The sequence below is a fragment of the Thrips palmi genome, unplaced genomic scaffold (assembly GCF_012932325.1).
Source record: "Thrips palmi isolate BJ-2018 unplaced genomic scaffold, TpBJ-2018v1 HiC_scaffold_10, whole genome shotgun sequence".
Lineage (NCBI taxonomy): Eukaryota > Metazoa > Arthropoda > Insecta > Thysanoptera > Thripidae > Thrips > Thrips palmi.
In genome coordinates this window covers 14,722,916-14,738,209 of record NW_023144621.1, presented here as the reverse complement: position 1 = coordinate 14,738,209, position 15,294 = coordinate 14,722,916, and the positions used below count along the sequence as shown (strand labels likewise).

Sequence of the window (15,294 nt, the reverse complement as noted above, 5' to 3'; positions counted from 1 at the left end):
GAATGAGTTATTTCCAACAGGTACAGTACAAAGAAAGATCGACGCCTTTATAAATTTCTGGCGGAGCTTCAAAACTCCACTTTCCGGGACTTTCAAATTTACTTTTAACGGTGTGGTGAATGTCACGCCACCCTTTATCCGCTCATCAGAGCGCTGCCAACCGAAGCACCCGAAATAAATGTGCGTCCAATTAAGTTGTTGCAGTGGGCACGTGAATGGCGAGCGAAAGTTGGCACCTCTGCCGGACAGGTGACATGCGTCGGCTAGCGTCGGCCAGCGTGCTCGCGTTCGCACGCCTCACGCGTACCTCGCCCCCCTGCGGCGTTGCCAGCCCGCCCCCAAATCAAAAACAATACGACAAAAGTTACGTCGTTTTAAACGTGTACTGCAGTTCTAGAGATCGTGATGCAGGGGGTTGTACTGGCACACTGCGAAAAATAAAATATTTCGTAGTGCGATTGGGACCATGTACGTCAAATGGGATGCGGCAAAAACGTTCACAGTTTTCTCTGAAGTGAAAGAACGCCTGCGAGCTTCGGGGTAGGCGACCCGGTGCGCTCCGGTGCGTCGAACGCGGAGGGTTGCCTACCTGCACGGGGTTCCAACCGCCTGCGAACTCGGGGGTAGGCAACCCGGTGCGCTCCGGTGCGTCGAACGCGGAGGATTGCCTACCTGCACGGGGCTCTAACCGCCTGCGAACTCGGGGGTAGGCAACCCGGTGCGCTCCGGTGCGTCGAACGCAAAGGGTTGCCTACCTGCACGGGGCTTTCATGCGGGAGCCCCGTCGCGCTGTGTCCCGTGGGAACGCGTTTCAGCGAAGTCCCATCAATGTGATGCGAAACAAGTGTAAGAATGGGACCACGTGACAAGCCCATGACGTCATTTTGAAAAGGCCGTCTCTTGGTAAAGTGACAAAACCAGAACTCAGTCTTTGACTGTTCGTGGAGTATCGTGGGTTGGACGCAATCGCGGATCGCGGGCCACTGCCTGAACTTCACCCACAGATTGATTCGCCGAGAGTCGGTTTCGTCGCTCTGTCTCTCTCGCACCTTTACGGGACGCCCCACGCGTACGAAAGAGACAGAGCGACGAAATCGACTCTCGGAATCAGGCTGCTCGCCGCTGCGTCGCGGCTTGGTCTTGAGTTCCTTGAGGTGGATCCGAGCGCAGGCTCCCTGCCCTGCGAGGGTTGGGAGCGGCAGGCGAACGACAGCACAGATTCGAAGCGCGAAGCGTGCGGGTGCGAAACTGCGAAGTCTTGAACCGGCCCGTCGCGACGCTTCGAATCTGTGGCAATGCGGTGAGTCACAACCATTGTTTGTGGCACCTGCTGAGTGGTGCCGCGAGGCGCGGTTTCGCCGCTCTGTCTCTCTCGCACCACTGCGGAACGCCCGTGAGTGCGAGGGAGACGGAGGCAGTGCTCTGCCTGCTCTGCCTGCAGACGCCGCGCCGCTCGGACCGGCGAAGCGAGCGAAGCGAAGCGGCCGTATCATTTCAATAAGGGTTATTCCAATCTGCGCCTCCGCGGCGCCTTTAAAAGCACCTGCATTGTGGCGGCGGATAAGAGCGGGTAGTAAACAGAAGGTATCAACAGGCGCATTCTGGTTTGCCGGTGCACTCACAGTGGCTCGCACAGTGGGCCACAAGACCGTTGGAGGCGGCAAGAATTCTAGACGCTTTTTGAGCTCCAGAGTCGCTAGATGGGACTCGAACCGAACGTGTGACCCCACCAATGGATTTGCTCTCCGAACGAGGAATCAATCGGTGGGGTCACTCGTTCGGTTCTAGTCCTTTTCAACCACTCGGGAGTTCAAAACGCGTCTAGAATTTTGGCCGCCTCAACCGGTCTTCTGGCCCACTGTGCGGCGGAGCGGGCCGCAAAGGCAACCGAGGGACTTGACTTGGTAAACGGGAAATTTTGAGACAATGTCGAGTCGCATGAAGTCGAGGGAGTGAACATGCTTCACCAAATGTATTTGTACAAATTTGCACGTGGTTTCACAGTTTTCAACATGCGAACTTTTCGTACAAATTTGTGAGCTGAATCGCACAAATTCGTGCACAATTGTGTAAAAATTTGTACGAAAACCACGCATGCACCAAATTTCGTGAGACCAAGTACAAAAATTGTACAAGGGGATTTAGTGTGCAGAGTGATTGTGACATCGTCATTGTGCAACCTGGGAGCGCAGAAGAGGACTCGAAGGGGTTACTGTACTTCTGTGGCCCTGCGGCCCTGCGGTGTTCTATCGGTCCTCTCTTGTGCCGCTGTGTAGATTAGCGAAGAGCGCTATCAGTTTCGCTGACCTGCTGGGCCGATTTCGCCTTGCGCACGCACCCAATGCATTCTGCTGCATTCTGGCCGCTCTCTCGCGAGCTCGGGTTTCTGTACGACCGGTCCCAGTGGACTGGTTCCGAGATTCGTTTTCGTCGCTCTGTCTCTCTCGCACTTTCACTGTGCGACTAAGTTTTCAACCCACACCGACTGTTTTTGATTCGCGCTGATTATTTTTCGTCCACGCCGACTATTTTTCAATCCACACGGACTGTCACAGAGCGACGAAAACCCTTGCGAAAACCACTCTCAGAGTTTAGTTTGCACACTCTAAAAGTATTACGAAGAAATTTCCAATTGCACGAAGGAAGTGGCGTAAGCATGATACGAAACGTAAGTTTTTCTTCATAATGTAGGAAGGTTTTTCTGTGAATCTGACAATGAAAATCCAAAAGGAAACTATTTGCATTATGGACACTAATGTTTTTGTACAAATTTTGTTCGAGACATCACAGTTTTTTCTGCACACGAACTTTTTGTACACATTTGTACGAGATTTTGCGCAAAATGGGGAATTTTGTGCAGTTTTTCGTACAAAAATTGTACGAAAAGTTCCTGTGCACATAAAACTGCGATGTCTCGTACAAAATTGTTAATAACATTTAGTGTGCGGACAAATTAAGCTTCGGATTATACTTGCACCGCGAATTCGCCGTAACATGGCTCATGCACTGTAAATGTCTTACGGTGAAAGGCTGCACAACCATATGAGTGGTCATCGGACAGAACAACCTATTTTCAATGGGTTTCCCATGTGACTTACGTCCTTATGCCCAACAGCCGCTGATATGGTGGTGGAGATTTTCTCCACACACTAAATGTCATGAACAATTTTGTGCGCACGAACTTTTCGTACAATTTTTGTACGAAAAACTGCACATATTTTCCCAGTTTTGTACGAAACCGCGTACAAATTTGTTCGAAAAGACCGTGTGCTCAAAAATCTGTGATGTCTCGTACAAAATTTGTACAAAAACATTTAGGATGCATAATTTAAACGAAATTCGTCAAAATATCTATAAGGTATAGCGAACGTTACTCAATGGTATGTTATTAAGCCTGCTGCAACACCACAATATAGGACATTTTCACAGAGAATCTTCACTATACCATATTTAGAGTGTCAGCTGCAGATTTCATTCTAAGAAGACAGTGCAGGCCCGGCAGGGACATGGGGACTCCCCTGGGACTAACGGGAAGGGAAAGGGACTCGCAGGGAATAATTGTATAACGGTTCGGGGCCGGCCGGTGCGTCCTGTCCTGCCGGCCTGGCGGCGCGTTGTGCAACCAGTGCCGTGATGCGGCGGTTGCAGAGAATCAAGCGATTCGGACAAAAGCGGACGAAAGCGGGCAAAGCCCAGCAGGGCCTGGCCGAGAGTCGTTTTCGTCGCTCTGTCTCTCTCGCTTTCGTGCGGCGTCCCGTGTTGGTGCGAGAGAGACAGAGCGTGGAACACCAGTCTCGGAACCAGTCAACCGAATTGCCTCCTTGCGTGGGTCGAGACCGTCTGCGCTGCACAGGCAGGTGTCCTTGAGCGCCCTTCGGACCTACAGACCTTCGGACCTGCGGACAGGGACAGCCCGGGATTGACAGACCAGCCCACAGTGGGCCGGAAGGCCGGTGGAGGCGGCCGAGACGCGTTTTGAGCTGCAGAGTCGCTAAATGGGACTCGAACCGAACGTGTGACCCCACCAATGGATTGCTCTCCGAACGAGGAATCCATCGGTGGGGTCACACGTTCGGTTCGAGTCCTCTTTAGCGACTCTGGAGCCCAAAACGCGTCTAGAGCTTTGACCGCCGCACCCGGTCTTCTGGCCAATCCACCGTGAGAGTGGCCGGAAGGCCGGTGGAGGCGGCCGAAATCCCGGACGCGTTTTGAGCTGCAGAGTCGCTAAATGGGACTCGAACCGAACGTGTGACCCCACCAATGGATTGCTCTCCGAACGAGGAGTCTTCGGTTCGGTTCGAGTCCTGTCTAGCGCCTCTGGAGCTCAAAACGCGTCTAGAGTTTTAGCCGCCTCCGCGCACCGTGCGGCCACCTTCCGGCCCTGCTTGTGGGCGATCCATTGGATCCATTCGTAAAAGAACGATAAAATCTCTGGATCTAACGTCACAATTAGTTTGAACACCTTTAGATAGGCCCAACTAAATTGCGGAATCTAAAGAGAGAAGCCTGTTGACTTCTTCTGACAAACTCTGTTCGCATAACGTTTAGACGTTTATTTCGAACAGTGAAGAGTACACAGCAACAGTCTGTACATGTGGCGCACGAAATTTGGCGCCGTCTGTTCGCGCGACGCGCGGCCTAGCAGTGTGGGGTCGTCGACCGGCAGTGCTTTCGTCGCTCTGTCTCTCTCGCACCCGCGCGGGACGCCTGGCGAGTGCGAGAGAGACAGAGCGAGTGCTCGTAGTGCTCGTCCTGCAGGTGAGAAGCGTGCGTGGCTGCGTTGCCCGATTGGTCGCTGAGAGCTTGATGCGAGGTGATGGGCTTTTGATGTTCTGCCATGGGCGCTGGGCACCGCCAGTGGGCAGTCAGGCACTCCCAGCCTCCTATGGCGGAGCCATGGCAGCAGCCATGGCGTACAGTGGGCCAGAAGACCGGTGGAGGCGGCCAAAACTCAAGACGCGTTTTTAGCTCCAGAGTCATCGCTAAACAGGACTCGTACCAAACGTATGACCCTACCAATAAACTGCTCTCCGAACGAGGAATCAATTGGTGGCGCCACACGCTCGGTTCGAGTCCTACTTAGCGACTCTGGAGCTCAAAACGCGTCTAGAGTTTTGGCCGCCTCCACCGGCCTTCTGGCCCACTGTGTGGCTGGAGATGACTTATTTCGCTCCCAGCAGGACTTGCCCGCTGCGTGCCGCTTGCGGTTTGGGTGATGTGTGCGTACACACACACACACACACCAGAGCACTTGCGTGTCTTTGCGGCGCCGCTATTACGCGACAAGGAGCTTTACCGAGGCCGCGCTGCCGCGCGTTGCCGCGTAGACGGAGAGTGACGTAACGTGTGGGTGACAGGCCGAGTCTCTGCAGAGCGGTTCCTCTTTTCGTCGTTCTGTCTCTCTCGCACCGCACCCTATACGGAACGACCCATGAGCGCTTAAGAAACGGAAAAAATTCTCCTTTTTTTACAAAAAAAAAACGTATGAAAGAAATTTACAAAAGAAATTTACAAACATTCTAAAAAGGGTCTAGAGAAGTACTTTTATTTTTAAAACAACTGCATTATATTATAAATGTGGCGACAGGACGTTGAGTTGGTGGCGCTGCGGGTTTTCGGGTGCACCGGCATGCCCGCGCCGAACAGCACTGTAAAATTTGTTGCCACTTGCAAATGATAACAATGTCTCACTCCCTAAATGCTTTAGCTGACGACGACGGCAACTATGTCATCAAAACATTTGTTGACATCCTCATAGAAAATTAGGCTTGAAATCGTCATCAAGTGACAACCAAAATTTTGACAGCGAATGAGGAGTCCGGCAGTGGCATAATAATGGACGGCGAGGTGAACTTGGCGCGGACACTGGGTTCCCGCCTTGCAAGGCTTGCCTCTTCTCTTTGCCTTGCCCGGAGCGGACGCGGCGACGCGGCCGTCCTTGTGGTTTCGTGCAAGCGGGCCGAAACTCCAAGAGATATTTTGTGGTATTTGACGCATCTGGCGAACAGTCCCTCTTTTGGTCCGCCGTTTGCTCCGTGACTCGCCGAACGGACCAGCGCTTCTCCGCCTGGGGACCACGCATCAGCTAGGTGCTACCAATTGCCTCCCCCCCTTTTTTGCGCTGATTGGACCGAACCGTGTTGCCATCTCGGTAGGCGCAGGCGCGGCTCCAGAATGCCAAAACTGGACCCTCCGGTGGCCTGATGGCCTAATGCATGCTGCAGTAAGCGTGTACATGGCATGTATGCAACTAACTGCATACTTGGCAGGCATGCGCTAGCTAGAGCGTGCTTGCAGGCATGCTCCAGATGGAGCGAACAATGTACACTTTTTGATTTGTAGAGTGTTTTTGCCCCCCCTTTTTTTGGAAAAGATTTCAGATATCCGTAGATTTTATGAGGTAAACACAGGATTTCTCGAGTGGTTGCCCCCTCGCAATTTTGGCTGTCAGAACGGGGCGGAAGCGGAGTGGCAAGGAAACCGACCGATGGATTTGCAGTGGCTGTGCACCTTTTGAATTTGGCCTACTGGCGCTGCCGTGGCTTTGCGCTGCCGAGAGCCGCACTGCATGCATGCGGTTTCCGGATGGGACCATTACACTGTTAGTCCCCAACTAGGTCGGCGCGTCCTTCGCGAGCTTCGCCGTGTCCTGCGCCGTAAAAAATGCAGGTTGCCAGCATTGAAAATTGCAAATTTTGGCGTGAACACTGCCCTATCTGACGCGGGAAAACAATGCTCTTCTTGGCGAGACCGATTTTCACCGATACAGAGGTGATAATTTCGATTTTTCATCGATACAGAGGTGAGAATTTCGATATTCACCGATACAGGTCGATGTCACCTCTAGGTGAGAATTTCGATTTTCACCGATACAGAAGTGAGACTTCCCTTTCTCACCACCCAAAGGTTAGAATTTTTTTTAGAGTGGCTTAATTCATTACTTTAGAGTTTTCATTGTGTTCACGACGACTGTGCGCGCAGATTTCACGAGAGACTCCTTAGAGGCCCTCCTCGGACGAGCTTCGAATTGCAGCGTGATCGCAGAGCCAGTGGTGACCTCATGTCCCGAGCATTTTAATAGTGGCTACCTCTATTACCATGCTGTGCCTGCGCGATCGTGCATGCTCTCGCGTGTTTTATTTTTCTGTCTCTTCTCGTGACATCTTTCCCTCTGGGTGCGAGAAATTGTCGAGAAGGGAATGATGTGGAGGCGTTCGGTCGGTGCGATCCAGATACTAGCCGATGGGCACGGCATGCTATGCGCCGCCCGTGATAGAGCCTGTTAAGTCAACTAATTCGACCCCGTCCGCGTCGCGCGGGGCAACAAGAAGTGCCGCCCTCGGAACGAACCGGAGATCAACATCACTTTGGACGCAAAGTTTAGCCCAGTTGGCCAACGTCAAACATTTTGATAGCTTGTCTTTCACACCGAATCTAATTTTCAGGTGTGCCGGACTGTGCATTGTCACTGCAAGGGCATTTTGTAGTTTCATTTCGTCAAAGGCACACCCTCAAATCCTCACAAACTCTTTTAGACCTGACAAAGAAAAGTAGTTTGTTATAACAAAGTGTTTTGAGCGTAAATAAGCTTACATAGAAAATACTTTCGTAATTCAAAACTCTTCGTATAGCATATTAAATAGTTGCTCAAAATACTTCGTAAGGTTTTAACCGTGCAGGCGACAATCGCCATATTTTCTTCTTCTTGATTTCGCAGAAAGGAATTCCAGATAAGATTTGAAATAGACCTCCTTTGTGGATGTGACATGCTTGTGACATGATGGCAACATGGACCTGGGGCGAGGGTATGTTGTTGGCCGTTTTATTAAATCTTATCTGCTTATCTCCCACTTGATATTGCACTAAATAGGCGACTGCCCCTGACAAACTGAGGGCCAGGTCAACTCGGGGGTAACTCGGGGGTAACTCAGGGGTAACTCGGGGGTAACTCGGGGGTAACTCAAGGGGAAGTCGGGGGGAAGTCGGGGGGAACTCGGGGGGAAGTCGGGGGGAACTCGGGGGGAAGTCGGGGGGAACTCAGGGGCAAGTCGGGGGGAACTCGGGGGGAACTCGGGGGCAAGTCGGGGGGAACTCAGGGGTAACTCGGGGGCAAGTCGGGGGGAACTTGATCGACTCACCCAAACACTAGAAATACGCTCCAAACTAGCACCGTTGCCTTTGTCTCGTTGCCCCGATTCTAAAAGTGCCCCTACTTGCCCCTCTAGCTCAGCGGTTCCCAACCTTGGGGTCGCGACCCCAAATGGGGTCGCGAAAAAATTTTGAGGGGTCGCGGCGAGGTGGCTGGGGTCGCCTGGGGTCGCGGTGGTTTCCCGGCTGGCCCACACGCCGAGCACTGGCTGCTTAAATGCCGCAAAGTTGATCAAAACGGTCACAAATGTGTGTAAAAGATCGTGTTTTGGGTCGACTTTAAGCATCCACTGCTTCTGATCCGAGGCGGTAAATCGCCCTCCCTCAACGGGCAATTGGTCTTTGGACCTTCCTTTTGCATGCCTTTGTTACGGAGTGCAATTATCTGCCTCAGTTTGGAAGCAGTACTGCCGCAAAGTTGGTCTAAACAATCACAAATGTCTGTGAAAAATCGTGTTTTGGGCCGACTTCAAGCATCCACTGCGTCTGATCCGAGGCGGTGAATCGTCCTCCGTCAACGGGCAATTGGTCTTTAGACCTTTCTTTAGCATGCCTTTGTTACGGAGTGCGATTATCTGCCTTAGTTTGGGAGCAGTTTTGCCGCAAAGTTGATCAAAACGGTCACAAATGTCTGAAAAATCGTGTTTTGATCAACTTTGTGGCAAAACTGCTCCCAAACTAAGGCAAATAATCGCACTCCGTAACAAAGGCATGCTAAAGAAAGGTCTAAAGACCAATTGCCCGTTGACGGAGGACGATTTACCGCCTCGGATCAGACGCAGTGGATGCTTAAAGTCGGCCCAAAACACGATTTTTCAGACATTTGTGACCGTTTTGATCAACTTTGCGGCAAAACTGCTCCCAAACTAAGGCAGATAATCGCACTCCGTAACAAAGGCATGCAAAAGGAAGGTCCAAAGACCAATTGCCCGTTGAGGGAGGGCGATTTACCGCCTCGGATCAGAAGCAGTGGATGCTTAAAGTCGACCCAAAACACGATCTTTTACACACATTTGTGACCGTTTTGATCAACTTTGCGGCATTTAAGCAGCCAGTGCTCGGCGTGTGGGCCAGCCGGGAAACCACCGCGACCCCAGGCGACCCCAGCCACCTCGCCGCGACCCCTCAAAATTTTTTCGCGACCCCAAGGTTGGGAACCGCTGAGCTAGAGGGGCAAGTAGGGGCACTTTTAGAATCGGGGCAACGAGACAAAGGCAACGGTGCTAGTTTGGAGCGTATTTCTAGTGTTCGGGCGAGTCGATCAAGTTCCCCCCGACTTGCCCCCGAGTTACCCCTGAGTTCCCCCCGACTTGCCCCTGAGTTCCCCCCGACTTCCCCCCGAGTTCCCCCCGACTTCCCCCCGACTTCCCCTTGAGTTACCTCCGAGTTACCCCCGAGTTACCCCTGAGTTACCCCCGAGTTACCCCCGAGTTGACCTGGCCCTCAGTTTGTCAGGGGTGGTGTTGCTGATGTGGGTCAGGTGCGGACCATATGCTTACACAGACACTTTGTTGCTCTTTACCAATTGGGTTTCGCTCGGGCCGTAAACTGAGTCTGCCTGCCGAAACTCATTTCTCGGAAAGCCGTGCGGCAGAATAGCTGTGCGGGTTCCTGGCGAAACGCGTTTGCCGGCCGGCGAGCCTGATGCCTACCTGATGGTGATGCTCTTCGACATTTTGCTATTGCCAAGGTGAAGCCAAGGTGAGTCGTATTGGACCGCAGCAGCAACACCCACGAGAAGAAAAAACGAAAAAAAAAAAGGAAAACAATATCGTTCAGGCACAAAACAGGAACGGAAATAAAACGCGTTTTACGGCATTGGAATGCCGTTATGCGGCATCGGCGGCATCGTTAGCGAGCCACTGCAAAATGGACGAAAAGCCCCTTAAAAAATGCTCTCTTTCATCGGGCAGGTGCATCGTCATGAGCCCTTGCTCCTTGAATTGCCGAGGCTTAGCTCTCGTTGCCACGCACACACAGCCTATGCAGCCGGCTTCACACAAGGACAGGACCGACACATGGCGATGTGATAACGCCACTGTACACACTATGTACACTCGCACTCAAAAAACAGACATTGCTAAAACTTTGGGCGTAACGTGGCGCTTTTGTGCGAGCGCGCAAGTCAAGTTTTAACGTTTGCCTTGAAGTGTCACGAAGCGTACTGGGGCATCCAGTATCCGTCCTGTCTGAATTCAACGGGGGACTTTTCTCAGAACGCTTCAAGGTGAGCGTAAATATCGTTCTAGTCTTCAAGGGAGGCGCTACGTTGCGCCATAGTTGTGCCAGTGCACTCGTTTGAAGGGGCCTATGTACACGTATGTACACGCCCGAGTTCGCGCACGTGCAAAAGCGCGCGTTCCCTCTAGCACTGCAACGTCAGGCCAAGACCTGCCCAAATTTAACGTCTCAAGTTTTGAGTGGCACGCGCCACGATTGCGTCACATGTCGCGTGCCATCTCAAGTTCCTCGACTTTTATCGCCGCGGGATCCTTTGAAGATCGATAAATCGAATTGGGGGGTCGGGTCTGCGGACTGATTCCCAGAGTCGTTTTCGTCGCTCTGTCTCTCTCGCACTTATGGGGCGTCCCTCATGGGTGCGAGAGAGACAGAGCGACGAAAACGACTCTGTCTGCTGCGACGCGACGCGGCGCTGTGCGTGGACGACGACCCGTCTGACTCCCTCTTAGCGCCTGGACGAGGACGGCTCGGCCGGGCACGGCACTGGCAGACGATGCGTGCATTTATCGCCCTGCGAACATCAGGAAAAAAGGAATCAGTTGTGCCTACAAATATTTATATTAATTTTGGGATGATCGAAAAGAAAATTTCAGCGAGTACCATTAATTTGTTGTAAGAACGGCCACTTTGCTTTGCTCTGACAACAAATAATCCGTTAGATGGACTAAAATTTAGTCCTTTCGACGTCGCTGTTCATTCTCAGAACGAAGTGTTCCCTCTAAATTGACATAACACTTTTAAAATCTCGGTTTCTCTATGACGGACATCAAATCTTCGTTGGTACGACTCTTTTCTCCCGTAATATCCTGCCTGCCTGCCAGCTGACTTGACCTGTCCTGACCTAACCTGACCTGTCTAACCGGAGTGGGATCTGTGGGATGGACGGGAGGTTGGTTGCCCTGGTAACCGTGTTCTATACTTATCGGCCTCCGCAAGTGCAGCGCAGTGCAGCGTCGCATCAAACTGGCTGCACCGCGTCTTATCACATTTCCCGTTTCTTTTTCCTTGTTTTCACTTTTGGGGAAAGAGGGTGGGGATATTACCGGCTCCCATATTTGTTATTTTGTTTCGTTTTTCGCTTTGGGCTTTTGGCTTTGGCTCCCTCGAACCCCCTTCTCTCTCTCTGGCGGCCAATCGCGCACCGCTAATGTGACGGTGACGTCGTCCAACGCTGCTGAGCCAGTCGAGCAACCTACGGTGACGCGCGGTATATGGCCCTCTGGTCACTTATTATCGGCATACAATGTGCTACAATGTTGTATGTGTGTGATTTTGACTACCTCCCAGGCGGCAGGCTAGGCTCTCCCCCTCCCCTCCCCCCCCCCAAAAAAAAAGGAAAAAGGAAAGAGCGTTTTGTCATAGTCACTCATAGTCACGGCCCGCTGCCCCCGGACAGCCAGAGGAACGCCTCCAATTTATCAGATTTCGCTTGTCAGCGGACAAAACAACGTATCTCGCGTGCCTCTGGCGGCCCATGGCGGCCTATGGCGGCCCCTGGTCACCGGACGTTCTTGTGTGGCGTCCCCTTGTGACCGGCGCCGTTCTGACCGGACGGTGCCCACGCACCCACGTGTGTGCCCCCCCTCTCTTTTTCCACTTTTCTATTTACCTTCTATTTAGTACAGGTCTCTGTTTCGTCATGAGGTGCAACTGTCGCATGGAGGGAGGAGGGCGGTAAGCAGTGAGACCGCAAGTTTGTTTCCGTCTACTAATCTTCTCGAGTGTGGCCAGTCCGGGAGCCCTACTGGCAGGGCCGGCAGGGCCCTCCTGTCTGAGGCCGTTGGCCGCCGACTGCTCTGCTACCTGTCGGGCTGTCAGCGGCAGACTGATTCCGAGAGTCGCTTTCGTCGCTCTGTCTCTCTCGCGCTCATGAGGCGTCGTGTATAGGTGCGGGAGGGACAGAGCGACGAAAACGACTCTCGGAATCAGTCTGCAGGCGCGGGTCCAGGAGGGGTGGGAAGGAGGAGGACGAGGACAATTGCTCCCTTGACACCTAGATAGCCACCTGGAAGGCCGGCAAAGTTTGCTCCTGGAAATAGGCAATTCCCCCCGCATCTCCTCTACCACCCTAAAAATATGAATAAATTAATTCATGGGTGGCGCTGGGTCCGCCACCGCTCAGTGGGCCTAAAGACCGGTGGAGGCGGTCAAAATTCTAGACGCGTTTTGAGCTCCAGAGTCGCTAAATGGGACTCGACGAACTGAACGTGTGACCCCCCTCCGAACGAGGAATCCATGGGAGGGTCACACGTTCAGTTCGAGTCCCATTTTGCGACTCTGGAGCTCAACAATCGCGTCTAGACTGGCCGCCGCCACCGGTCTTCTGGCCCACTGTGCGCAAGTCAAGGCTGCCAGTTGGGCTGCCTGCCGCGCGGCGGGGCGTCGAATGGGCTGCCTACCTTCCGGGCGGAGAGCCAGAGGGAAGTCCAAGTCCCTGGCGACGGCCTTCACGGCCGACTCCCGTTGGGCGAAAACCATTGACGAAATGCGTTGCGCTTGTCGCCAGGTCTGTGCCTCAAGCTGCGGCTCGCCTCCGAGGACCACGGCAAGGTGTTCATCAACCTGTGCCACACCCAGGACATCCCCGCCCCCGAGGACATCAGCGACGAGCGCCTCGTGGAGCTGTGGAACACGACGACGGGCACCTGCGACTACCGCGTGCCGCTCAGCATCGGGGAGCGCCGAGCCGAGCCGGACAAGTGTGAGCCTCCTCGCCTGCCTCAAAGTCTTGTTGCACTTTGAGAAATAATTTGGGAATAAACGAAGATTCCTGTCGCAAAAATGTTGCTAAAGTTTCTATTGCAAATTCGCGATGTTGAATGCACGAAGAATCTTCGCCAATTTACGATGAATGTTCGTACATTAAAGAAGAATGTTTGTAAATGACCAAAAATCTTCCTAACATGCGAAAAATCTTTAAAATTCCGGAGATTTATTTTGCACCGTGTGTTTGTGTGCATTTCATGAGTTTTGTTGGTGTGGCGCTTACAGCGGGGAAGCCGGCGGACGTGTACGATGTGGCCATCAACACCACCTTCTTCGGCAAGATCGAGACCAACAACATCTTCCGCATGTTCCTCATCGACGTCATCATGCAGGGCATCGAGGACAAGTTCCACATCGAGCTGGACAAGGAAGGTAGTATTCGCTTTTCAGTGGTACCGTTCTATCCATGAAAGCGTGTGCTTTTCCAATTTCCTGCTGAGAAATGCGGTGTAATCATAATGCTAAGCTAATTCTCAGTAACTCTGCGACACAAATATATCTTATTACAAAGGAATTTGTTCGTAATATGAAGAAATGGGTCATAAGTTACTGAGGACCTTTTAACCATAGCTAAACGCTGTGCTGTCAAAATACTCAGCGTTTTGTTTGTGTTACGCGAAGAAAAGGCTCAGTAGGATCTTGAGAGTGTGGTGAAGTGCGTGTCCATATTCGATTCCAGACTATGTGGTGATGAAGAACCGACGAGCCATGGGCACCATCCCCGGGCACAGGGTGCGCGTCAAGGACAAGAAGGACGGCTCCAAGCCCGCCACGCCTCTGGTGCAGGAGCTGGGGACTCGGTACCTGGAGCCCGCCGTCGGCGGCGACGCAGCGAGGAGGGGTAAGCAGCATTCAGCCAAAGATCACTTTGCCTATTCATTTTCATTTTTTAAATGACCAAAGCCTTCACGGCACGGCAAGCTGTGTTCCGAGATTTCATTTTGGGAACGGTGGTTAACTGTGAGTGTGCTTCGATTTTAGACCTCGCGGCGGCCAGCGACGCGGTGAAGCCGCAGTTCCGGCTCCTGAAGCAGGTGACTGGTGGAGTTGCTTCCAGTGTAGTCGCCCAGGTTCATCTCCCGTTGTTGGTGAGTGCCGTGCATAGTATCAGAGTCGTTCCCCCATTAGCGATTAAGTTATTACTCCTCATTGGGTATTGGCTTGTCAGGGGCTGTGTTCAGAATATTTGGTCACTCAAAGAGTGACCTTCACGATAAAATGAAGAGGTTTTCCTCGACCTAGACTATGCTGCGGAGGTGTTGTGGCTCGACCCTAGTCATGCTCGGACGCGGGGTCGTCACCGCGAGCGAAAACCCTGTCACTCACCTCGCGTCGCATCCTCAGCATACATTACGCGTTACACCCCGTGGACACCTACTAGAATGTTTTCTTCTGCTTCTCGGATCATTTGCCAGTGCCAGACGCGCCTTGAATTTGAAAAAGAAATAATTTAATAATTAAACTGCAGCTCTGATTAGTTCCGCCGCACTTCTCAGGGGGCAGCACCGTCGGCGTCGATACCCCTTGCCTGCTGTGGCTCTCCCTGCTGCAGCTGCATTTACAGAACATCCACTTTAGTGATTTACAGCAGGCTAAAATTCTTCGTTTTTGCTCTGCTTCAATTCTTAAAAATTAATTATTTTGTTTCAGGTGTCTGCTGGAGACATAACTCTTGATATTGGTGAAGATCGCCTGGTTTTGAATGGGGAAACACGTGCCACCAAGTACCACCTGGACGTATTTTTACCACATTGTGTCCTTCAGAAGTGTGCCACAGCTCAATTTGATGGGGTGTCCAAGGTGCGTGAGTGGATTTATAGTTTTTGAAACATTTCTGGAGACAGCAGAAGAATCACACTTTTAATTTCCTGTTTGCATTCCAGATTCTCTCTATCACCATGCCTGTTCTCCAAGCAGCGTAATATTTCATATTATTACCAAGTCATTGTCAACCTTTAAGTCATTTTTTTCCCAAACACATTTGTTGTTACGGTATTCTTTTCTACATTGAGTCCATGCACTCTGTCCTGACAGCATCTACAAATACTTGTGATATTAGAATATATGTGCCTTAACATGCATGTCTTGTGGATTTGTTTTGGAATAAATTAATTCTTTTTTTTGTAATTAGTTTTTTAT

At 52.0% G+C, this 15,294-nt stretch overlaps 1 protein-coding gene across 1 annotated transcript in view; it reads left to right on the top strand.

Moving 5' to 3' along the window:
• LOC117652537 (PIH1 domain-containing protein 1-like) overlaps positions 1-15,282 on the top strand; it is a 19,765-nt gene extending 4,483 nt beyond the window's left edge. The window contains exons 3-8 of the mRNA XM_034397518.1: positions 12,896-13,090; positions 13,381-13,527; positions 13,835-13,996; positions 14,137-14,243; positions 14,806-14,955; positions 15,039-15,282. Of these exons, the coding sequence (XP_034253409.1) occupies positions 12,896-13,090; positions 13,381-13,527; positions 13,835-13,996; positions 14,137-14,243; positions 14,806-14,955; positions 15,039-15,077 (800 nt within the window). The 3' untranslated portion in view covers positions 15,078-15,282. The remainder of the gene's footprint in view (positions 1-12,895; positions 13,091-13,380; positions 13,528-13,834; positions 13,997-14,136; positions 14,244-14,805; positions 14,956-15,038) is intronic.
• Positions 15,283-15,294: the final 12 nt, after the last annotated feature.